The sequence below is a fragment of the Ruditapes philippinarum genome, unplaced genomic scaffold (genome assembly GCF_026571515.1).
Source record: "Ruditapes philippinarum isolate M1 unplaced genomic scaffold, ASM2657151v2 ctg38_1_1_1_1, whole genome shotgun sequence".
In the NCBI taxonomy this organism is placed as follows: Eukaryota; Metazoa; Mollusca; class Bivalvia; order Venerida; family Veneridae; genus Ruditapes; species Ruditapes philippinarum.
The window spans coordinates 433,802-459,197 of NW_026860353.1; the positions used below are offsets into that span (position 1 = coordinate 433,802).

General features: G+C 34.5%; 2 protein-coding genes across 4 annotated transcripts in view; one reads left to right on the forward strand and one right to left on the reverse strand.

The window, feature by feature from the left end:
• Nucleotides 1–25,396, forward strand: part of LOC132759770 (prion-like-(Q/N-rich) domain-bearing protein 25) — a 56,412-nt gene that overhangs the window by 21,691 nt on the left and 9,325 nt on the right. The gene's annotated exons all lie outside the window — the stretch shown is intronic.
• The window catches only part of LOC132759768 (uncharacterized), a 53,691-nt gene that overhangs the window by 1,609 nt on the left and 26,686 nt on the right, over nt 1–25,396 (reverse strand). For both annotated transcript variants that reach the window (XM_060751609.1, XM_060751610.1), the window contains exons 5-17: nt 22,485–22,598; nt 21,890–22,003; nt 21,483–21,596; nt 20,774–20,944; nt 19,528–19,698; nt 18,277–18,447; nt 13,022–13,195; nt 7,766–7,888; nt 6,035–6,198; nt 5,280–5,431; nt 4,899–5,011; nt 1,167–1,257; nt 581–740 (exon numbers count right to left, since the gene is read on the reverse strand). In XM_060751609.1, coding sequence (XP_060607592.1) covers nt 581–740; nt 1,167–1,257; nt 4,899–5,011; nt 5,280–5,431; nt 6,035–6,198; nt 7,766–7,888; nt 13,022–13,195; nt 18,277–18,447; nt 19,528–19,698; nt 20,774–20,944; nt 21,483–21,596; nt 21,890–22,003; nt 22,485–22,598 — 1,832 coding nt within the window. The remainder of the gene's footprint in view (nt 1–580; nt 741–1,166; nt 1,258–4,898; nt 5,012–5,279; nt 5,432–6,034; nt 6,199–7,765; nt 7,889–13,021; nt 13,196–18,276; nt 18,448–19,527; nt 19,699–20,773; nt 20,945–21,482; nt 21,597–21,889; nt 22,004–22,484; nt 22,599–25,396) is intronic.

Genomic DNA, 25,396 nt, shown 5'->3' on the forward strand with positions numbered 1-25,396 from the left:
CCTTTTTGGCAAGCCATTGTTTCCGTGAGCAAGGAACTTTACACTCATTAATACTGTTTGGTTCTAGGAACGGTTTCAAAAGTGTTTCAATAAGTTTATAGCTTCCAACACAATCGAACTTTAGAAGATAAATTCGTACAAACTAAAATTAATTTAATCTAGTGATTTAATTTATCTAATGATTATTTTCTTTCACAAACGGGCAATGATAACTTTTAAGCGTGTGATGAATTTCTGAATCTCTTACGCGCAGAGATATAGTGGTAATTAATACAGTGCCTGTCAGTGCCTACAGTTTGGAAGCGTTCAAGTTAAACCTTTGACCTTATATAAGCTAAACGGATATCTTCTTCATAGGATGTAACTTAAATTGCCTTGAAAGCTTTGAATACAGCCAAGTGTTTGATAGCATGCGGACAATCATCAAATTGTATGTAAATTTTAACACTGATGGATTATTATACGAGCTTATAAATTGTTTAATGTTCAGAGGGCAAATTTTCACATATCTGGAATATTCTCCGAAGTTAATATAAGAGTTTTAGACTGCATTTACTTTAACATAACATTATTTGCATACCATACAAGCTGTAGGAGTTGTTTCGGATGGACAGATTTTCAGACTACATTTCAAGAATACACTCTCATAGCCGTAAAATTTGAAGGTATTTAATCTGGCAGAAGCAGTTCCATTACTATAAATGTCAAAGTGACTAATGAGGTCATTGATGACCACACATCTGAAATATTACAACAAAAAACATATTAAACATTATATTTTATTCACATCTATTGTGTTTTAGCTTAAGCAATAAAGCAATAAAGAAATGTAGATCTACGTTTTTTTTGTTTTTTTTTTGTGTGGCAAAACTTTTATATTTTCATATGCAAATCTACACTAGTGGATATACGATCCAGATTAAAACACGCTAAGCACATTCACAATACGGACATTTTGTTTGAATCCCCAACCCTCGGCGAAAACCAGTCTTAATAACTCTTGATTCTCAGGCAGTTACATAATAAAATACAAATAACAAATTTTGTTTTAAATTTGACAGTATTGAAATTAATATATATTTAATTTAAAAAACGGCTACTAGTTTATAAAATAAACAGATTTATAAGGATTAAATCAAGATATAATTTGCCAGACTTTGACATACCCGCCATTAGAGATCAAACTGACATAGTCCGCGGATGAGTCATCGTTACCTGGATACGCCGTGCAGCTACTTACTTCTAAACTATAGTGTTCTACAAATTTAATGTATAGAAATTAATTACAAGGATAATCAACGAATTGATATCTTATATTTTAAACAAGGGCACGGCAAAGGCGAGACTATATACGCTTGAATTATAACTTTCCTTGACGTCTTTTCACACCTTTTCACCCCCTCCTTTGTGGGTGCCTCAAATAGTGAAAAACTGCCCTATTTATACGCCAAACACTTGTTTTCGTTTGAGAAATGTTGTTAAAAAAGTGATTACTTTTTTCGGAACCATCCACTATCAAATAAATACATCAAGGGTTTGTCCGGGCGGGAACCATCCCCTATCAAATAAATACATCAAGGGTTTGTCCGGGCGGGGAACCATCCCCTATCAAATAAATACATCAAGGTTTGTCCGGGCGGGGAACCATCCCCTATCAAATAAATACATCAAGGGTTTGTCCGGGCGGGGAAACATCCCCTATCAAATTAATACATCAAGGGTTTGTTCGGGCGGGGAACCATCCCCTATCAAATAAATACATCAAGGTTTTGTCAGGGCGGGGATATGCCCATTCTGCTTGGGGGTTTAAAGGGGGCAGCAGACCCTTTCATCTCCAAGAAATGTTGGACTAGTGAGAAGCTGAAACTGGCATCAGGTTGACCTTAAGGTAACGTGTAACCAACGCTGAAAAGCATTAACTCTATCTCAATGCATTGAGAAGTTGCAACACTTCAGTTTTGATAGAAAATATCAACGCAAAATAGTGATTTCTGGCAAATTTGATATGTCCCCTCGTTTCCATGGTAACATGAAATTTAAGATTGAGTATGCTGCTACATAGGCTATGGTCCAGTCAACATTTGTGCCAAGTTTGAACAGTATTGAAGCCTTTTTGAAGATTCACAGGAATTTGAATTTGTAACAGGGGGCTTTTCAATGTAAAGAGCCATTTTTCATAAAATGATCAAGCAGTTATGGGTTAATTATCCTTATAATACTGTATGACCTCCAGGGTAGGGGCATTTTTACCCTAGGTACATAAAACTTTTTAAAGAGGTCTTTTAGGAAATTTATAAATGCTTTATGCCAAAAACAGAGGCATAGTAGTTTTCCACAAAAATGTGTTTTTCATTAGTCTACATAAGGCAAATGACTCCATGGGAAGGGCCAATTTGGAGGGTCATGGTCGATAAAACTTTTGTAAACATCTATATAGAGAATACATGGTTGATGTCGGGATGGAAAAGATTTATCCGGTGAGCGAGAAAGTGTATTTTGATTTATCCTGCTTTAATTATGTTTTTAGAATAATTAAATGGTTTTATTCTTACTTTTCCCCAATAGGAACTCTGGAACAGGACCGCATATTGCGGCGCATAACACCGAATCCGTACCGGCTTTACATATTGTTTATCCGACCTTTGAAGATCTTTTCATATTATGCGAGCGGGTGGTCTTTAATTATCTAATCTCAATTTGATATAATCTGCTAATTTAAAAAAAAACTTGTAAGAAGCCCCCTGACTTTTTTATTGCGCCAATAAAAAAAATTTTTGCTAAAACAATACAAGAATTCGGAAATTTTTAAAAGTGAAAATGGCCATGGCCTTAAAATTTTTGAAAAAATTTTACTGAATTTGTATCCCTTGAAAAAACTCACAAAGTTTGAAATGTTTAATCCCAAAAAAGGGTTAAGAAAGAAAAAAAAAATTTTAGCTTAAAAAAAATGTTTAACTCTGTTTTTTTCAAAAAAAAAGAAAAAAAAAATGTTTTTCCCTTTGTATAAGCCCAATTTATATGCTAATTTTGGGAAATTAACAAGTTAGATGAATTTTTTTTAGTTTTTTAAGTTTTTTTTCTTTAAAATACAAAAATTGACGTTGGCCCTAAAATTCAAATAAAATTTTACAAATTACCTTCTCCCGGGCTGGGGTTTATTTAACAATAATCCAATTTTCAAAAATTCAAAAATCAGTCAACTTTATGGTATATTGAAAAAAGAAAAATACCGTAAAATTTGACCAGTTTTAAAAGAGACAGATTGGGTCCAATTGATAATATATTTTTTGAGGCCATATACTCGGATAATACTAAAAGGTATTTAGATGAAGCAGAAACGTTTTTAAAAACCGTTACACGATCGAGTATATGCGCCGCAATCTGCGGTCCCGTTCTCGAGTTCCTATGTTTTTCCCGATAAAGTAGCATCTCTATGTAGTTTTGTATCGCTGCTAGACAACAGACGTCATCATATGACGTAATGACTGGAGATAGATAAGTTTATCCGGCAAGGCTTTATCCAGCTGATTATATTGACAGTAGCAGGATAAAAATTGATGCTACATGCCAAATGTTTAAGCTCTGTGCTCTTGTTTCCCACAACAAGACTTAAATGTGTTTTCCTTCATTAGTCTATATGAATCAAGTGACCCTGGGGCGGCCAAATATTGACCCTTGGGCCATGATAACAGTTTTGTAAAGGTCAACAAGGTTATACTGCATGTTAAATATCTTAGCTCTTGGCACTGAAGTTTCACCCAATTAAACTTAAATGTTTTTTCTATATAAACACATACAAATAAGGTGACTCCCGGGATTGGCCATAAATTGACGCAAGGGGCAGGATAAGAAATTAATATTCATAAGGAAATGCTACATGACAAATATCTAAGATCTGGGTATTGTAGTTTTACACAATAAGAATCCTATAAGTTTTCCTATAAAAGTCTTTATAAAATATGTGACCCCGGGTATCGGCCAATATGGACACTAGGGGCATGATTAATATCCATTTTGTAGTGGCCAACAAGACAATGATACAGGACAATCTTTTAAACTCTTGAGACTGAAATATGTTTTCTCAGTAAAGACTATACCAACCAAGTGATCGTAGGGGCGGGGCCAATTTATACCAAGAAGGCATGATTAATGCCAGTTAAGTTGTGGTCGACAAAATTATGTTCAAGCCTAAGATCTTAGCTCTGTGCTATATAGTTTTCTCACAATAAGTCTAAGATGTGTTTTTCCTATATATAAGTCTCTACAAATCAAGAGACCTTGGGGTCGGTACCAATAAAAACCAAGGGTCATGATGATTATAAGCATTGTAAAGGTCAATCAGGTAATGCTTCATGCGAAATATCTTTAAGTCCTAGACATTGTAGTTTTACACAATGAAAATTAAATGACTTTCCTCTATAAATCAAGTAACCTTCAGCTAAAAGAAAAAAAAAGATTTAACGAAGAGGAAGGTATTTTGCGTTCCAAAGTAAATTTTTCACTGCATGGGCTTGTATATGTTTATTACAACTGACCTTCCATCTGTAACAATATTAGAGGGCTTTAAACTCCCGTTCGGAGGTCTGATCCCACAGTGGTGAGGGCCAAGAAATTAAGTCAGCGTCAGTAGCAGAAACACTGGTCAACAGAGACATTCTATATCTGCCTTATTTTGAAAGACTTGTTGTTTGCAAAACACAACCATAAAAATTCATTTAGACAGAATTACATGGTCCAAACTACCTCATTTTGAAAGAATTGTTGTTTGCAATACACTACCATAAAATTTCCAATTGGAAATTAATACAGAATTACAAATTGATGTATATGGAATAGAGTAGCTATCACACCACAAAATACACATTTAAAATGTCGTATTTCGTATGTGTCATATTTACCTGGAAAGAGTATGGTCCAAATTATTTCCTTTCCCACAGTTGTTGAAGCTGCACTTAGTAATGACTTCACGCTGTATATAGGATCGATTTTGATGTCATCGTCTATGGCTAGCCTGGTTGTAATAAACCAATAGAATCATTTGTACTTTATTTGTATATAACCAAACACTTCAATAGGTTAATAAACCAAAATAAGTTAAAATATAATTAAAACATGACTTGTCAGAAGCGCTAAGTTTTGTTACGTTATCTACATGAAAAAACAGCACATGATGAAGATTAAATAGCGAACAAACATGTACCATAAAATTGACAATTTTCCTGTCTATAAAAAACAGACAATTTTAATGTTGATGATCCATTATAAAAACAAATTCTTACTGTGTTGAAAAAGAACTGTTTATTGAATGAATAACTCCTTCATCGGAAATCTCCAGACAAATAAATTTTATGATCACCAGATTTCTGCCGCCATGTACCTTGTATGTAACCACTCCACTGTACGACCCGTATGTAATGATAATTTCCTCATCCTGTGTACAATATCATTAAATACGAAAACTATTCATTTAATTATTAATTAATTATTAAGTTATAATATTTGAATTGCTCTATGTATATTGTAAACTGTAACATGCATATATATTCTGATAAATAAAATATGTTTAAACTAAGTTATAATATTTATTTAGATTGAATAATCATATTTTTTTTTCATTTTAATGAGCACTGTTTCTAGAAAAAAAATCACAACTCGGCATATGCAAGAGATATTTTACATGTATTCGTTATCCAATTAGTTGTTGGTCATATGAAGTAATCATTTTGTTTGAGATGCGCATTCACCTCTCTTGAAAAACGCATAATAAAGGCAAACGGCAATAAATAGGCTATTTCTTATACAATATGATCAAAAAAGACATATTCACTGGTAAAAGATGGTTCCGAATGATACCCCCTTAGTGTTATCATACATTTGATATGATAATCTGTCAACTTCATAAATTTGTCAATAATAACGAAAATTACTAATTTTGCACTTGCAGTTTTTATTGTGTGTTCGACAGTAACTTTCTCGGGCAAACCAGTTTAATCAATTGGATATAATTTGGATACAAATATTAGCGTTTTAATACCTTTGAACATCTAGTCAATGTCACAGTTGTTGCATTTTCATCGTGCACCGTACAAGGTATGTAATTTCCGTTCTCGACGACCTGCATGGCAAATAAATAACTATCTTCCGGCAGATGGAACAGGTTAATACTGTTATCGGGGTTACACTGGAATCGTAACTGCGCTAAAATACAGCAAAGATATAGTTAGATTGTAGATGTCTTCTAGTCAGAGCGTCATACACTATATGTTGGTGAAATTTAGCGAAATGGCCCTCCAACCAACTGCGTTAAATATTTGTAACTTTTCATAAAATATTATTATATGGACGGCAGCAGGGTCATTGTTCTAAAACTGGGACGGTAACACATTGAAGATAAATAGTCTATATACGAGATCTACTTAAGATGTCTGTGCTCAACTCAAAACAGGTATATAATTTTTATTAACCAGGTTTTCCGAAGGAAAAAACTGGTTATTAGATTGAGGTATGTCGGCGGGCGGGCGGACGGGCGGGCGGCGGACGGGCGGGCGTAAACAATTTCTTCTGTGCGCAACTCCTCCTACATTTTTCAACGCGATTTTGACCAAACTTTCACAGAAGCTTTGTCATCAAGTGACCTGGCGCATATTGTCGGGGTTTTGTGATTGGATAATATTTGACCTAATTATGGCCCTTTGTTTTTTTCCCTTATATAGAATATATAGTGAATAATTTCTTCTGTGCCCAACTGTTCCTACATTTCTCAATTGATTTTGACCAAACTTTCACAGAGGCTTTGTACTCAAGAGCCCTGGCATATATTGTTAGGGTTTTGTGATTGGATAATATTTGACCTAATTATGGCCCTTTTTTCCCCCCATTATAGGATATAATTATAGTGAACAATTTTCTGTGCGCAACTCCTCCTACATTTCTCAAAGGAATTTGACCAAACTTTCACAGAGGCTTTGTCATCAAGTGCATTGGGGCATATTGTCAGGGTTTTGTGATTGGATAATATTTGACCTAATTATGGCCCTTTGTTTTTTTTCCTTATACAGATTATATAGTGAAAAATTTTTACTATGCGCAACTTCTCCTACATTTCTCAACAGATTTTGACCAAACTTTCACAGAAGCTTTGTTATCAATTGCCCTGGCTCACATTATCGGGGTATTGTGGATAATATTTGACCTAATTATGGCCCTTTGTTCTTTTTCCTTATACAGAATATATAGTGAAAAAATTCTTCTGTGCTGAACTCCTACATTTCTCAACGGATTTTGTTCAAACTTTCACAGTAGCTTTGTCATCCAGTGCCCTGGCACATATTTTCAGGGTTTTGTGATTGAATAATTTTTTATTTAATTATGGCCCTTTTTTTCCTTATATAGAATATAATTATAGTGAACACTTCCTCTGTGGCAATTCCTCCTACATTATTCATGTTTTACATTGCACATAGTTACATTGTTTGTTGCTTGTATTTGTATTTCAAATACAACATATTTATCTACAATGGTGATAATTGAAAAACCTGGTTTCATGGCATTGCCATGTTTCTTGTTCTATTTCTTTCATTGGTTCGTAAATATATATATAAGGTACACTAAAATGCGGTAAATTACAGGATTGGAAAAACCTGCGCCACCATCTGAGGTTCCTTTTCCCATTACATGTGGTAACCGGGCCTAGCACCGCTTTTATGCTGCTAACAGATAAAAATTGTGTTCTTAACGATGAACAAACTCAGAATTGTGTACATACAAATACATGAAACTCCATTGCCGTTATATCCCCAATTGCAAGTACAAGTAAAACTGCCGGGCGTATTGTCACATTTAGCATCTGAAGAGCAGTTATGGTCACCATCGGCGCATTCGTCAATATCTGAAATCAAACGAAAATGTGTGTATCATCAAACAGTTCTTTTGTAAATGGATAAAGAAGGCTTTTACATACAACAGCCCATGACTCATGCAGGATAATTTTAACAACGTTGAGGAGCAATATTTCGGCGTCAGCAGGCTTTAAAACTATGGACAAGTTTACAAACATAATTCGTCCTTAGTTTACGAAATGAAATGAGGTAGCAGTAATTAAAATGAGTTTTACATTTAACAGGATGTTTAAATCGACAGAACTACTTCAACTTTTAAAAGCCACATTTTTGAACAGGTTTTATACATAAAGCAAAATACTTCGTACTCATTTATTTATCATATCTTTACTTTTGTTTCAGTTTCATGTTTAGCCCTTTAATCGATTAACCGGTGACTATTGTTTCGTGTTTGTTTGTACGTCCATGCAGCCAAGCAAGGCTATAGACTGCTTGAAGTTCAGTTTTTGGATATAGAAATCCCTAATATTTTGAAAGAACTATTTCAAAACGAAAATACAAAACATCAGCAGACTAACAGTTAATCAACATAACTAAAAATCATCCAGTGTTCAATGTCCTACAGGTGATAGCTTCATTCTTACATATTAATTGTAGCCTTTAAAGCTTAAATTTAATCCAATATGTTTTTAACAGCGCACATATGTAAATTCTGTTCATATTAAATGAACAGTACATGGGCATTGTGTTTAAAGAAAATATATGTTTCTTATTATTTACGATTAAAGATATGCTTTGCAAAGTCACAAACAAATTTAATTTTAATATTCCTGCTAAGTTAACATTGAATTTTCTATGACTTTCATTGATTAAAAGCTCTTACATTCGTCACTTTCCGTTTGGTACATTTTACAAATTTGTAATATAACGAATTAACAATGTACTCATACTTTGTAGCAATACGACGAGCATGTCGTCACACCTATTCTAGGTCATTATGATATTATAAAGAAAAAATAACAAAAATTCTGAATTAAGTAAACGTTCTGTGATTTTTAAGAAAAGAAACAAAAACTTAATTTAGTGTGATTTGAGTAGTTTTATGATTATAAGGAAAATGTTACGAAAAGCCTGATTTGTGTACAATATGATTATACGAAAAATGTTACAAAAAGCCAAATTTGAGTACAAGTTTTATGATTATAAAGAAAAGTAAAAAATTGCCTGCATTTAGCAAACGTTCTATGATTTTTAAAAAAAGTAAAAAATTGCCTGCATTTAGCAAACGTTCTGTGACTTTTAAGAAAAGTAACACATTGCCTGCAATTAGCAAAAGTTCTGTGATTTTTAAGAAAAGTAACAAATTGCCTGCATTTAGCAAACGTTTTATGATTTTTCATAAAAGCAACAAATAGCCTGCATTTAGCAAAACGGTCAATGATTTTTAAGAAAAGTAACAAATTGCCTGCATTTAGCAAACGGTCTATTATTTTTTAAGAAAAGAAATAAACAGCCTGATCTGAGTAGAAGGTCTATGCTTATAAAGAAAAAATTACAAAATGCCTGATTTAAGTAAGAGATGTATGATTATAAAGTAAAAAACAGATAACCTGATTTGAGCAGAAGTTTGATGATAATTGAGAAAAATAACGAACAACCTGATTTGCACATAGGTGTTTATAATGATCATAAGGGTAAAGGTAAATAGTTTGATTTGAGCATTAGTTTTATGTATTTTTAAAGAAGAAACAGAACCTTATTTAAACATTCAAGTATAAGTTTTGCATTCGAAGATTTCTTAAGATGACAAAACACAATTCCAACTGATAAGACAATTATATCCATATTTTCAGAAATTTGCTTTTAGACCATATGTTGTAACAGGAGGCAAAAATAACAAGAGTCGAAGACCGCTTGATAGAAAAACAAGCGCCTGGATACTTAATGATGAATGATCTAAGTTCACAAAGGGCAATAATGCAGTCGATTGCAATCTCAAAAACATGTACATGTATAATGTTTCAAGAGAAAGCCTTTAGTAGTCTTGAAGATTGATGTTGCATACAAAGGACTATCAAAGATCACAAAGTGCCAAAAATATGTCCAAATAAATGCTAGAGTTATGAACCTTGGATAGTGAACTCTTTTTATGATCTCAAATTAATATGTGTATAAGGTTACAAGCAAATGTCTTAAGTGGTTAATGGGACACTGTGATGTACAAGACGTTGCACGTAAAAGATTAAGTATCGAGAAGTTATCACTTACATCGAAGTTCAAAGTAAACCAAGGCCGAATTTCGATCTGGACTTGAATTTCGAGCCAGCTCGAAGATCGAAATTCAAAATTTTCAAAAGCCGAATTTCGTAATGGAAATAAATTTCGTCGAGCTGGAGTTGAATTTCAAGCTAGCTCGATAATCGAAATTCAACATTTTGAAAACCCGAATTTCAAAATTAAAAAAAAAGCCAAATTTCGAGCTAGAGTTGAATTTCGAGCCAGCTAGAAAATCTAAATTCAAAATCTAATAAAGCCGAATTTCGAGCTGGAGTTGAATTTCGAGCTAGCTCGAAGATCTAAAATTCAAACTTTTCAAAAGTCGAATTTCGAGCTAGCTCGAAGATCGAAATTCAAAATTATTAAAACCCGAATTTCGAGCTGGAGTTGAATTTCGAGCCAGCTCGAAGATCGAAATTCAAAATAATAAAAGCCGAATTTCGAGCTGGAGTTGAATTTCGAGCCAGTTCGAAGATCGAAATTCAAACTTTTCAAAAGCCGAATTTCGAGCTGGAGTTGAATTTCGAGCTAGCTCGTAGATCGAAAAAGCCGAATTTCGAGCTGGAGTTGAATTTCGAGCCAGCTCGAATATCGAAATTCAAAATAAAAAATCCGAATTTCGAGCTGGAGTTGAATTTTGAGCCTGCTCGAAGATCGAAATTCAAAATTTAAAAATCGAATTTCGGGCTAGAGTCGAATTTCGAGCCAGCTCGAAGATCGAAATTCAAAATTTAAAAAGCCGAATTTTGAGCTGGGGTTGAATTTCGAGCCAGCTCGAAGATCGAAATTCACAATTTTAAAAAGCTATTATGACCGACTTAAATGCCTTAGAAGTTGCAATTGCCCTTTCACAAAATCTGATTTCATACCATAAGGGTCGTCGCGCTTCGGCGCGGACGCCAATAAAGTCGTTGTGCTCAAAACAGGTCATTGAAAATCTCAAATTTAAAAATCTGACTTTTCCCTCGGGACTTAGAGTCATTATTGCAAACATGACAGTTTTTTCTTTCTTTTTCATTATAGGCTTTGAAAATATATTTTTTTTTTGTAATAGCAATCTTAGTTTTAAAATAAAAATAAAGTCACTTGACTTTTTGTTAATCTACCAAATGAGTTTATATAACCCTTGCTTTATGATAAACAAGCAATTATCATAGTATTGCAAGCAATCCATAAGTCCCCTACCGGTTAGAACCCCATCAACATTCTGAAGGGCCATTGGCCATTTACTAATGTTTCAATTTTTCTCTATTTTAAGTAAATTTGTTGGAAAAGTTCTTTAAAAGTGATCACAGGAAACAGTTTTTATGAACAGACAAACAGACGGACTGAAGGACACTTTAAAGTTAATATTTGAAACATCCCTGTTACCAAAATATAACATTTTTAAAAGCAAAATTCTTAAAAAGGAGATAACTCTTGAATTAAAGATGCAATTTCATAAAAATTTTCAGCTCTTTTTGACTAATCACAAATATTGTTATATTTGCCATGTTTTAAGCCTACTTGTTGCCAAGGCAACCAATATTTTTTCAAAATAGGAAGAACAGATAAGACAACCATAATCTCAAGACTGCCATCTACCCATATGTCAAGTTTCATAAAAATATTTCCAGTACTTTTTGAGTTATCACTAGATTCAGTTTATGTGTAAAATTTGCCATATTTTCAGTCTACGTGTTGCCATAGCAACCAGAATTTTCAACATAGGAAGAAAAGAAAAAGACATGCATAATCTCCAGACTGCCATCTACCCATATTCGATGTTTCATAAAAATATTTCTATTACTTTTTGCGTTATCACTGGATCCAGTTTATGTGTAAAATTTGCCATATTTACAGTCTATTTGTTGCCATAGCAACCAGAATTTTCAACATAGGAAGAAAATAAAAAGACGTGCATAATCTCCAGACTGCCATCTACCCATATTTCAAGTTTCATAAAAAATATTTCCAGTACTTTTTGCGTTATCAGTGGATCCAATTTATGTGTAAAATTTTCCATATTTTCAGCCTCTTTGTTGCCATAGCAACCAGAATTTTCAACATAGGAAGAAAAGAAAAAGATGTGCATAATCTCCATACTGCCATCTATCCATATATCAAGTTTCATAAAAATATTTTTAGTACTTTTCAAGTTATCGCGGGATCCAGTTTTGTGGACGGACGGACTGACGGACTGACAGACAGACGGACAGACAGACGGACAGACAGAAAGACAGACAGACGGACGGAGGGTAAACCTAAAGTCCCCTCCGGTAAACCGGTAGGGGACTAACAAGAAAAGGTTCGTTTTAATTCTCTTGATATTTTGGGATCTTGTAAAATTGTTCTTTAAAGATATTGCTGCATATATGATTTGCATCCGATCTGGTAACTTTACTTGACTTTAAAATCACCGGCACAAGACATCAAAATCGTTTGTATTCTGATTATTTCATGAATATAATTTTATCTGTAATATGTAATATGTATGAATTGATGATTATGTTAGAAGCTTACTTACAGGCAAGCATTTATAGGCACATTATGCTTCAAAAATCCAATTATTCTTAATTTTTAAAAAAGTTCAAACTAATGTTTGACAATATTATAATAATGGATTTTTCTATAACTGAAAAAAGTAGATAAAAACAAATGAAAATGATAGCATAAATGCGGCATAATGGCTGTCATAATGTCCGGTGAAAGTGAAACAAATAAGTGAAATATGTGCATACTTATTACGTTTAGATTTATTTAAATCTAACAGTTTGGAGCTTATATGAAACAATCTCGAATTGGTCATGCTTGGTCACAGAATAAGAAATATGCTTATGAATCGTGTCGTGTATTTACTTGTTAGTTGACAGACGAACTATTCCCTTTCAGTTACATGATATCAAAACCTTCTCATATATAATTACCTCCACAAGTCGGCTGACTCCCACTCCAAATACCACCACTGCATGTTCGAGAGGCACTCCCGCTTGTAATTGTGTAGCCTGAATTGCAGCTGTATGTAACGGTATCTCCGGGATTTGTACCGGTAAGAGAAGTTGAACCGTAAGTAATTTTCTCCGGTGTTCTACATGACAGTACTGAAATGAGGTAAATGCAGGAGAAATTTTCAACCAAAATCTTTTAAAGAAAGTAAACAAATTAAGGACACAAGTGCACAAAATGTCAATTTGGATCCGTTCTAATTCTGAAATTTTTAATGTACCGTAAGTTAATTTCAGTACGTCCACGATCATGATTTAAATAACAAAATTTGATGATATACACCGGACATATAATATGCACTTACATTAAGTAACTCAATCTAAAGGCGTAACTCAACATTTAAGAAGATAACTCAATTTTGTAACACTTACTAGACATACATAGGCAAAAAATGTATCGTTGTCTTGGAGCAATCTATACATCATAATAACCATCAAACTTCGCAAGTCTCTTTATAAATGACTTACTGAATTTCAGACCAATAGAGGCGTCGGCCACATCGGAAAAGCTGGTCGAGGTTTGATAACCACCACAACCACCGAAATGAATCTCAAATTGGCTAGCGAAAAATTCATCAGGAATGTAGTCTGCCGTGCTAGTAGCGATTGCATAATCGTACCACACGCGTAAGGCTCCCACGTTTACAATATTTTGTAAACGTGTACATGATTGCTAAGAACCGAAACGATACCGTTTAAACGGTGATACTTCTATGTACTATACTACACAATGTATTTGAGTCGCAAAAGATGACTTACTTTCTATTTTAAATACATGTACAAGTAAATAATGTTCAGGGCTCATCACGATTGAGGCGGCACACATTTTCTGCATTGTATCCCCATTTCACCAAAGGAAAATCAACTTTACCAACAATGTATTATGTCACGAGCGATTATTGCACGGTGATGGTGTGTGAAGGTTTGTAAACACACATTTTTCATTTTTTACTTTGGACTAAACTAAATACAATTGAGAAAATCCAAGATTACAGGCAATGATTAAGATAATTTGTAAGACAATATGGTCAGTTCGATTAAACGGTAAAAATATCGTAACCGTTTACGAATAAAAAAAATCGAAACGAATTCGTTTAAACGTGTAACCGTTTGGGCCTTACACACGTGCAATAAATCTGTTTTCCCCGTATGTAAGAAGTTAGCAGTGAACAGTGAGCTAAGCAAAAAGGCATTTCAATTTATATAGGGGAGTCAATGATCTGCTGTAATGCTCAGCTGTTTTAGGCATCTAGCAGGGCATTCCTAAATATAGTGTAAAAATGCTCTGCTACAATACTCAGCTGTCTTGGCAATCTAGCAGAGCATCCTAGCTTTAGTGAAAAAATGCTCTGCTGGAACGCTCAGCTGGCTAGGCAATATAGCAGTGCATTACTAAATATAGTGTAAAAATGCACTGCTGGAATGTTAAGCTGGCTATGCAATCTAGCAGGGCATTCCTAAATATAGTGTAAAATGCTCTGCTGGAATGCTAAGCTGGCCAGGCAATCTAGCAGGGCATTACTAAATATAGTTAAAAATGCTCTGCTGGAATGCTAAGCTGGCTAGGCAATCAAGCTAGGCATTACTAAATATAATGAAAAAATGCTCTACCGGAATACTAAGCGGGCTAGGCAATCTAGCAGGGCATTACTAAATATAGTGTAAAAATGCTCTGCTGGAATGCTAAGCTGGCTAGGCAATCAAGCACGACATTACTTAATATAGTGTACAAATGCTCTACTGGAACGTTAGCTGGCTAGGCAATCTAGCAGAGCATTCCTAGTTATAGTGAAAAAATGATCTGGAATGCTAAGCTGGCTAGGCAATCTAGCAGGGTGTTACTAAATACAATGTTAAAATGCTCTGCTGGAATGCTAAGCTGGCTAGGCAATATAGCAGGGTGTTACTAAATATAGAGTAAAAATGCTCTGTTGGAATGCTAAGCTGGCTAGGCAATCAAGCTGGGAATTACTAAATATAGTGTAAAAATGCTCTGCTTGAATACTAAGCTGGCTAGGCAATCTAGCAGGGCATTACTAAATATAGTGTAAAAATGCTCTGCTGGAATGCTAAGCTGGCTAAGCAATCTAGCAAGGCATTCCTAAATAAAGTGTAAAATTGCTCTGCTGCAATACTCGGCTGTCTTGGCAATCTAGCAGAGCATTACTTAATAAAGTGTAAAAATGCTTTGCTGGAATGCTAAAGTGGCTAGGCAATCTAGCAGTGAATTACTAAATATAGTGTTAAAATGATCTGCTGGAATGCTAAGCTGGCTAGGCATCCTAGCAGAACATTCTGAAAAATAGTGTGAAAATGCTGTGAAGGATAAGCAATCTTGCAGTGCATTCTGAATTATAGTATGTATATGCTCTGCTGGAATGCTCAGCTGGCAGACTGATTCTGAGTTCCAGGATTTATTGTTGCCAACGTTTTATTGACATTTTCGACTTCTAGGATTTTCTGAGGCACTCGCAGACTTTAAGGAATTTTTGGTGCCAATAGAAATAATGATATTTTTGACTTGTAAAGGAACATTTCATTGTCCTGTGACTTTTTGATGGACACTCGCAGACTTTGAGGAATTTTGGTGCCAATGCTTATATTGACAATTTAGACTTCTGGGGACCCTCAAGAGTCCATTTTGTTGGTTTGCGACTGATTCCCGGACACTCGCAGACTTTCAGAAATGGTTGGTACCAATAGAAATAATCATATTTTTGACTTCTAGGGACCTTTAATAGTCCATTTCATTGGCCTGCGGTGTATTGTTAAACACTCGCTGACTTTCAGGAAAGTTTGGTGCCAATAAAGATGATGGCAATTTTTACTTCTAGGGACCCACCAGAGTCCATTTTTATGGATTGCGACTGATTCTGGGACATTCGCAGACTCTCATTAATTTGTGGTGCGAATGGAGATAATGACAATTTTGACTTCTAGCGACCCTACCACGAGTTCATTTTGCTGGTCTGCGACTGATTTTTGGACACTTACAGACTTTCAGGAATTTTGATGATTTTGATATTTCAGAAAGTCTACGAGTGTCAAATAATCAGTTGCAGACCAACGAAATTCATACTTTATTAAAGAGTGCCCTGCATGTTTGCCTAGACAGCTCAGCATTCCGGCAGAACATTTTTACACTAATTTTCAGAATGCTTTGGTGGATTGCCTAGCCAGCTGAGCATTTTTAACACTATATTTAGGAATGCCCTGCTAGATTGCTTAACCAGCTGAGCATACCAGCAGAGCATTTTTCGCACTATATTTTGGAACGCTCCGCTAGATTGCTTTTCCAGCTGAGCTTACCAGCAGAGCATTTTTACACTTTATTTAGGAATGATCTGCTAGATTGCTTAGCAAGCTGAGCATACCTGCAGAGCATTTCTACACTTCATTTTGGAATGCTCTGCTGGATTGCCTAGCCAGCTGAGCATTTTTAACACTATATTTAGGAATGCCCTTTTAGATTGCCTAGCCAGTTGAGCCATTCAGCAGAGCATTTTTACACTATATTTTGGAATGTGCCGCTAGATTGCTAAGCCAGCTGAGCATAAAAGCTAAATAGTTTAACACTATATTCAGGAATGGCCTGCTAGATTGCCTAGCCAGCTGAGCATACCAGCAGATCATGTTTACACTATATTTTGGAATGCCCCGCTAGATTGCTTAGCCAGCTGAGCTTAATTGCAGAGCATTTTTACACTATATTTTGGAATGCCCCGCTAGATTGCTTAGCCAGCTGAGCATAACAGTAGAACATTTTTACACTATATTTTGGAATGCTCCGCTAGATTGCCTAGCCAGCTGAGCATACCAGCAGAGCATATTTACACTACATTTAGGAATGGCCTGCTAGATTGCTTAGCCAGCTGAGCATACCAGCAGAGCATTTCTACACTTTATTTTGGAATGCTCTGCTAGATTGCTTACCCAGCTGAGCATAACAGGAGATCATTGATTTCCCTATATAAATCGTAATGCCTTTTTGCTTAGATCACTGTTAACTGCTAACTTCTCACATATGTTTTCCTCTGCAAATAACTTTCATAGGCTTTTCTCTGACTATTATACAACAGTGTAAAGTAACTGTTAGGGTTGCCGTCACAGTTCTGAAATGGAAAATCTCTCCCCTGGACTCTCCAGCCTTGCGTGTCATGGTAATGACTGACTCCGGCCTCCGACGTACAGATACGGGGTCATGTGACTATTTATTATTACCTTATACCCTGAATAGGAATTGTACAAGACGCCGAGATTCTTGCTCGAGTAGTGGGTGATTTGTGCCGCGGTGGCGTCAAACTGCTGTCCGTTCGTGCGTTTGTGTCTGATAAGAACCTCGCTCTTCTGGGTAAACAGTTGGGCTAGGTTTGGGTCCACATTTAAAATGTTTGAGATAAAGCGTAGACATAACCGCTTTTAAATAGGCAGTTGTCCTTCAGCGTTAGCAAGTGTATAAGTGCCGCTAGATGGGGGTGAAATCGCACTCAAGTATACTTCAGAACAAGATATATTTAACGGTAAACATCTGTCAATATAGTAAATAGCGTTACGGGCGCTATAAGGAATTGAAAAATCGAGTTATAAATATTTTTGACAGGTTATATGGCCCTATAATAAACGGTTATTTAGAAATATAACCCGAGCAAGCATCTTTTATAGTGAAAAAATGTGATTTCTTCATAAATTGACAGCAGTAGTGTGTACCAGCCATCTCAAAAAGAAAAGATCCATCGCTGCCGAATCCGAAGCTGATACGTACACCATTCATTTGTTTGTTGATTACAAACTTTTACCGTCTAGTTTTAGATTCATTGCACTTTGAAAATATCAGGTACTATATGTGTATTTAACAGTAGTTATAGCCTATTTGAATACTCTTCTAAGCTGAGGAAATGCATTAGGATGGTCATTCCAGAAAGCTTATTTGAACAATTAACCTGCTCAATCTGTTAACATTAGACTTGTACACCTTCCACTTTAGATCTCACATCGGAACATACAAGAAAGCGATACACGATATTACATATAAAGTGAAAAATAAAACATAAGATACATGCAACCTAGACTATATTGAAACCAACGATCGTACATATGAGCATCACTCCCCCACTCAGTCCCCTTCAGCCCCCTCCCTATTTTATACAAAAGAAAAAACAACAGTTTGGTATACATACTTGGACATGCAGGTTTCGTGCACGTGCCAGTTTCAGTAGCACTTCCAGAGCAGGTTGTTCCTCCATGAGCTGGCGTTGGATTGTTACATGACCTTGACCTTGTAACTGACCCAGTTCCACACGTGACAGGGCAACTAGAATAGCTACCCCAGTTAGACCAGCCACCATTTACTTAAAAATTTGAATTATTAAAAGATGATTGTACATAGTATAAGTTCTAATAGAACGAATCATTTATAATTCTGTTTAAATTAATCAACATGTCTTTTTTTATATTTATATAAAATACGAATCTGTAGATAATATGCTTGTCAAAACGGCATTAGAATCGTTATTGTATGTAATTTTACTCCCCCCCCCCAGTACCAACACCCGAACTCCCCAATGAAATGAACTGTGCACAGTATCATGAATTAATGATTAAGACTCTTTTTAGGTTAAATTGCCGTGAATATTATTAGTTGACAGTTATATGGCCCTATATAAACGGTTGTTTAGAAATATAACCCGAGCAAGCATTTTTTATAGAGAAAAATGTGTGATTTCTTCATAAATTGACAGCAGTCGGTTGTATAAAACTATATAAACGTCACGATTATCCATTTAAAAGCGATGTTACAAACGTGCAGTATTATAAAACCGTCTCTTTGCTATAGATGGCTTTAACGGTGTGTCTCGGGTCATTAGAATTTCAACCGATTATTCTACACCATATAAATCGTCAAAATGAATCTCTATTTGTATTTGCGTTAAACAATTTTGTTAAAATGTGACGTCGTACCAGCCTTGTCAAAATAAAAAGATCCATCGCTGCCGAATCCGAAGCTGATACGTACACCATTCATTTGTTTGTTGATTACAAACTTTTACCGTCTAGTTTTAGATTCATTGCACTTTGAAAATATCAGGTACTATATGTGTATTTAACAGTAGTTATAGCCTATTTGAATACTCTTCTAAGCTGAGGAAATGCATTAGGATGGTCATTCCAGAAAGCTTATTTGAACAATTAACCTGCTAAATCTGTTAACATTAGACTTGTACACCTTCCAGTTTAGATCTCACATCGGAACATACAAGAAAGCGATACACGATATTACATATAAAGTGAAAAATAAAACATAAGATACATGCAACCTAGACTATATTGAAACCAACGATCGTACATATGAGCATCACTCCCCCACTCAGTCCCCTTCAGCCCCCTCCCTATTTTATACAAAAGAAAAAACAACAGTTTGGTATACATACTTGGACATGCAGGTTTCGTGCACGTGCCAGTTTCAGTAGCACTTCCAGAGCAGGTTGTTCCTCCATGAGCTGGCGTTGGATTGTTACATGACCTTGACCTTGTAACTGACCCAGTTCCACACGTGACAGGGCAACTAGAATAGCTACCCCAGTTAGACCAGCCACCATTTACTTAAAAATTTGAATTATTAAAAGATGGTTGTATATAGTATAAGTTCTAATAGAACGAGTCATTTATAACAACATGTCTTTTTTATACTTCTATAAAATACGAATCTGTAGATAATATGCTTGTCAAAACGGCATTAGAATTGTTATTGTATGTAATTTTACTCCCCCCCCCCCCCAGTACCAACACCCGAACTCCCCAATGAAATTAACTGTGCACGGTATCATGAATTAATGATTAAGACTCTTTTTAGGTTAAATTGCCGTGAATATTATTAGTTGACAGTTATATGGCCCTATATAAACGGTTGTTTAGAAATATAACCCAAGCAAGCATTTTTTATAGAGAAAAATGTGTGATTTCTTCATAAATTGACAGCAGTCGGTTGTATAAAACTATATAAACGTCACGATTATCCATTTAAAAGCGATGTTACAAACGTGCAGTATTATAAAACCGTCTCTTTGCTATAGATGGCTTTAACGGTGTGTCTCGGGTCATTAGAATTTCAACCGATTATTCTACACCATATAAATCGTCGAAATGAATCTCTATTTGTATTTCATGTATTTGCGTTAAACAATTTTGTTAAAATGTGACGTCGTACCAGCCTTGTCAAAATAAAAAGATCCATCGCTGCCGAATCCGAAGCTGATACGTACACCATTCATTTGTTTGTTGGTTACAAACTTTTACCGTCTAGTTTTAGATTCATTGCACTTTGAAAATATCGGGTACTATATGTGTATTTAACAGTAGTTATAGCCTATTTGAATACTCTTCTAAGCTGAGGAAATGCATTAGGATGGTCATTCCAGAAAGCTTATTTGAACAATTAACCTGCTAAATCTGTCAACATTAGACTTGTACACCTTCCAGTTTAGATCTCACATCGGAACATACAAGAAAGCGATACACGATATTACATACAAAGTGAAAAATAAAACATAAGATACATGCAACCTAGACTATATTGAAACCAACGATCGTACATATGAGCATCACTCCCCCACTCAGTCCCCTTCAGCCCCCTCCCTATTTTATACAAAAGAAAAAACAACAGTTTGGTATACATACTTGGACATGCAGGTTTCGTGCACGTGCCAGTTTCAGTAGCACTTCCAGAGCAGGTTGTTCCTCCATGAGCTGGCGTTGGATTGTTACATGACCTTGACCTTGTAACTGACCCAGTTCCACACGTGACAGGGCAACTAGAATAGCTACCCCAGTTAGACCAGCCACCATTTACTTAAAAATTTGATTTATTAAAAGATGATTGTACATAGTATAAGTTCTAATAGAACGAGTCATTTATAATTCTGTTTAAATTAATCAACATGTCTTTTGTATGCTGTAGTGCTGTGAAAATTATCGGTAAAGGAAAATTGTACGACATTTAACGGTAGTGTTGCGATAAAACGGCAAAATACTTAGTGTTGCGATATAACAGAAAAATACTTGGTGACATGTAGCGGCGGTTGCGACATTTAGCGGCAATAGTGAGACAAGTGCGACATTTAGCGTCGTTACGACATATAACGGCGCCACAGTGTTAAATGTAAAGGAAAATAAACAAAAATAAATGATAACTTACATACAGTTAACTAAAATTGTTCCCCCTCATATTTCATATGTATTTATACACCGAATGGTCGGTAAACAAGACTGCGATTTATTTCCTGTTATATCTGTATGAGACATATCAATTGTCGAATTTAGAAGATGATAATTAAAAAACATTGGCTGAGAATGTATACTTCTTCCTCTAACGTTATTTAAAATTCACCTGTTGTACATGTTGTTCCTGTCCAACCGGAAGCGCATGTGCACGTAAACTGATTCCGCCCGTTCGTGCATTGCGCGCCATTTTTGCATGGATTACTTGCACATTCATTGACATCTGTAAATGAAAAATAAAGGTAAAAACCTTATTTCATTGGTGTGTTAGGAACTTATAGACATTGCATACATTACGATTAACATACAAATATGACACAGCTTTAAAAGTTATATTGATATTTATTTCACGGAATATGTGAACAAAGTTTTATTTCTGCTTCACTGTAACTCTTTACTACGATAAAAGCATATTTTATTGAAAGGGACAGGTAAAACTGCACTGAGAACAACAGCAAACACATTGAGTAAATTATAAAAACAATGTTTATATATTCTAAACATTGTTTAACTCACCGGTGTCACAATTTGTCCCCGACCATCCTGCAGTACATGTGCAGGTGTACCTATTTGCCCCATTCACACATGCAGCACCATTCTTGCACGGGTTACTAGCACATTCATTTACATCTAAATTGTTAAATAAACGTAAAAAAACAACTTTTTCTCAGACATAAATCAAATTGTTAACTCATACAGTTCAAGGGGGAAAAGTTTCAAGTTTCTTAAAGCTTGAAATTTTAGAAAGTCTTGTTCCATATTCGCATGCTTTTAAATCAAGTCACCAGGAATATGAAAATGAAACGTGTATTGTGTAATAATAATGCAAAATTGTGCAAATCTATGACGGAAATGATCATCACGGCATGTAAATGAAACAATATATTGTTTCGTCAAGTATTTTTAACATTTTATTACTTGACTTTTAATTAAACAAAAACATATACATTGTGTACGAGGTAAAACTTTCGAGAAATTAATATTTTAACCATTATATTAGGAAGGAGGTTCTGCTTATCTTATAATATTCTACTCAAAACGCATATAATAGATGGTATGAAACAAACAGATTTAAGATGAAATTGATAATATTGAAGTTAAAACATTATACCTGCTGTACAAGTTGTACCAGTCCAACCGGAAGCACAGTTGCACGTGAAACTATTCTGACCGTTTACACACTGCGCACCATTTTTGCACGGGTTACTTGCGCATTCATTGATATCTGTAAAATGAAAGTTTTATTTAGTGTTGTTTTTTTGTTGTTGTTGTTGTTTTTTTGTTGTTGTTGTATTAATATACACACAATATACAATGTCATAATTATACAAATACAATCATCATCGTTCCTAACAATATTATCGTGCAACCTATCCTAACGTTAGACAAATTAAGCTTTAATTATTTGAATCTAGATGTTTAATTATGTGAATCTAGCTGTATGTGTTATGTTAAGTTTCAGCGATGCTTAATTTTCAGTAATGTTTCGGGAACGTATGTAAGTTTTTAACTTAAAAACAAGTGAAGATAACGGAATAAAAGAATAAGAAATTAATAAAATGGATGTAAAGAGCATTGATGATGAAGAAGCGAATAAACTTATGTCATTTAATTGTATAAAGCTTAAAATGAATAAAATATAAAACAAGTGCTACATAATATTGACATCATATGTTAATATTAACATATCTTAATTATATTGACTGTTGACGAAATTACAAAAGAAGTGAGTACCAATCAAATAATGTGAAATTGTATAACACTATTGTATTTACTGTCAACAGTATACAATTTCCTTGTCAATATTTTGAAACAGAATAATTCTAAGATGCCTGTTTGCTCACATAGTAAATTTCCTTTCGAGCAAATGACACATGAACAAAATTATTGCTAATTGGTAAAATATATGCATTGTATTTAAGAGAGCAGAATGATATTTTGTTTCGGGGTTCCGACATTTCACCATCGTATGTGATGTGTGTCGAGATGGCCCTAACGGGACAACGTAGTTTAGACATCTTACTTCTCCAAACAATAACATGTTATATAAAAAATACTGAGGTCTTTCTTATTTCTATCATTCGTATCGTTTGTTATGGATACGCCATTTATATGAATCTTAGTTCTTAACCGAGATGTGAGCTTACTTGCCAATATTATAACTAAACATCTCAGCCCGAGAAAGAATAAATAGTATTGTCAAAAATACTTTGATTGGATTAATATTTAAATAAATGTTTAAATTTGTTGAATCATCTAGAAGGGACTTTGTGAAAACGTAGAAATTATCTTTTAAAGATTTACAAAAAGATACACAAATTGAAGATGATGATGATGATGGTGATGATGATGATGTAAATGTTGTTATTGTTGTTGTTCTTCTTCTTATTATTAATGTTGTTGTTGTTGTTGTTGTTAATGGTGACGATGATGTTTGTTTGTTTTATTTTGCGCCTTTTCCCAACAGTATTTCAAGTCATATAGGCAGGTAAATTCCTAACCATCGTTCCTGGAGAGTTACACCAGTACTAGACTACCTTCCTCCGCGCTAAACTACCAAAGCATCTCCCGGGGATCGAACCCACGCCAGAGAGGTAACCGGATTAGAAGTCATCGACTCTAATCCCTCGAGGCGGTCATGATAATAATAATTATTATTATTATTATTATTATTATTATTATTATTATTATTATTATTATTATTTTTATTATTATTATCATAATGATGGTAACGACGACGATGACGATGATGATGATACAGTTCTCATCATTATCCTATATAGTTTTGTACCTCTCGTAGTTGCTGAACGATTATAACAATTGACTGTATATACCTTCAGTATAAGACACAATCATATCTGAACTTTCGACTTATACCATATATTTGAACGATTAACACCAAAATGCTATTAAATTAAACAGCTGTATAATCCTATTATGAGATTTTATATTACCTTTGCCCTTTAAGTACCTAACCTTGTGCTACTTGATCAAAGTTTACATAACTTTCACTTACTTATTTAGATTAGCCGAGTTTTGACGGTAAGGACAAACGAGAAATAGTTTAAAATAATCCCTAGTCGTGAGCAATGTCTGCCCAATTTACACCTACTAGAATATATTATATATTAAAAATATGACGTAACAGTCTGAAGTTGTTCCATTTATTTATAATTTAATTGTTTTCAGTTTTACTCTTCAAGTTAAAATAAATAATAGCTCCGAAATGACTGCTAATACATGTATAAATTGAGTTTCGCTGATTTTTTCGCTACATTTACAATTTTCCGTAGAGCATCTGTCAGTCCAACGCATGCGCGAAATCCTTCTTCCGTTTTATTGGGCATCATTAAACACAAGAAACATATTGTCTTATCGCAGGAGCGTGTACAATCGCCTTGAAATAAATGCAGAATTAAATACCCTTGACCCAATAATGATATTGAATGACTTGCAATTGAACAGACAGATTACAGTTTTAAAAGTTGTTTGTGCCAAATATTACAGTTATAAAATAACATAAATACCTTGAACTTATAAATTCATAAGTGTAATAAGGTCAGAATGAATGTTGCATAAGTATCGAGACAAAATCCAAATTAAGCACCTGAGTACAATGAATTTGTTAGACGCTTACTACAGGCATGCATTTATAGGCATATTATGCTTCAAAAATCCAATAATTCATTATTCTTTAAAAACTACAAACTGATGTTTGACAATATTATAATACATTGTAATGGATTTTTTTTATAGTTGAACAAAGTAGCACCTCATTTGCAGCAATACGTCGTAAAGGTAGCAAAATGTAAACAAATTAGTAATTTGAAATCAATACAAAAGACTAACTCACTATACTTACACTCATTGCAAAAGCATAAAATAGTTCATGTGTATTGGCAAATGAGAATTTTTTGGAACCTGTACCAATAAAGATACAAACAAATGAAAATGATAGCATTAATGCGGTATAAGTAATAGAAAGAGCATCGAAACACGAGCTAGCTATCTGATTTGTACGAG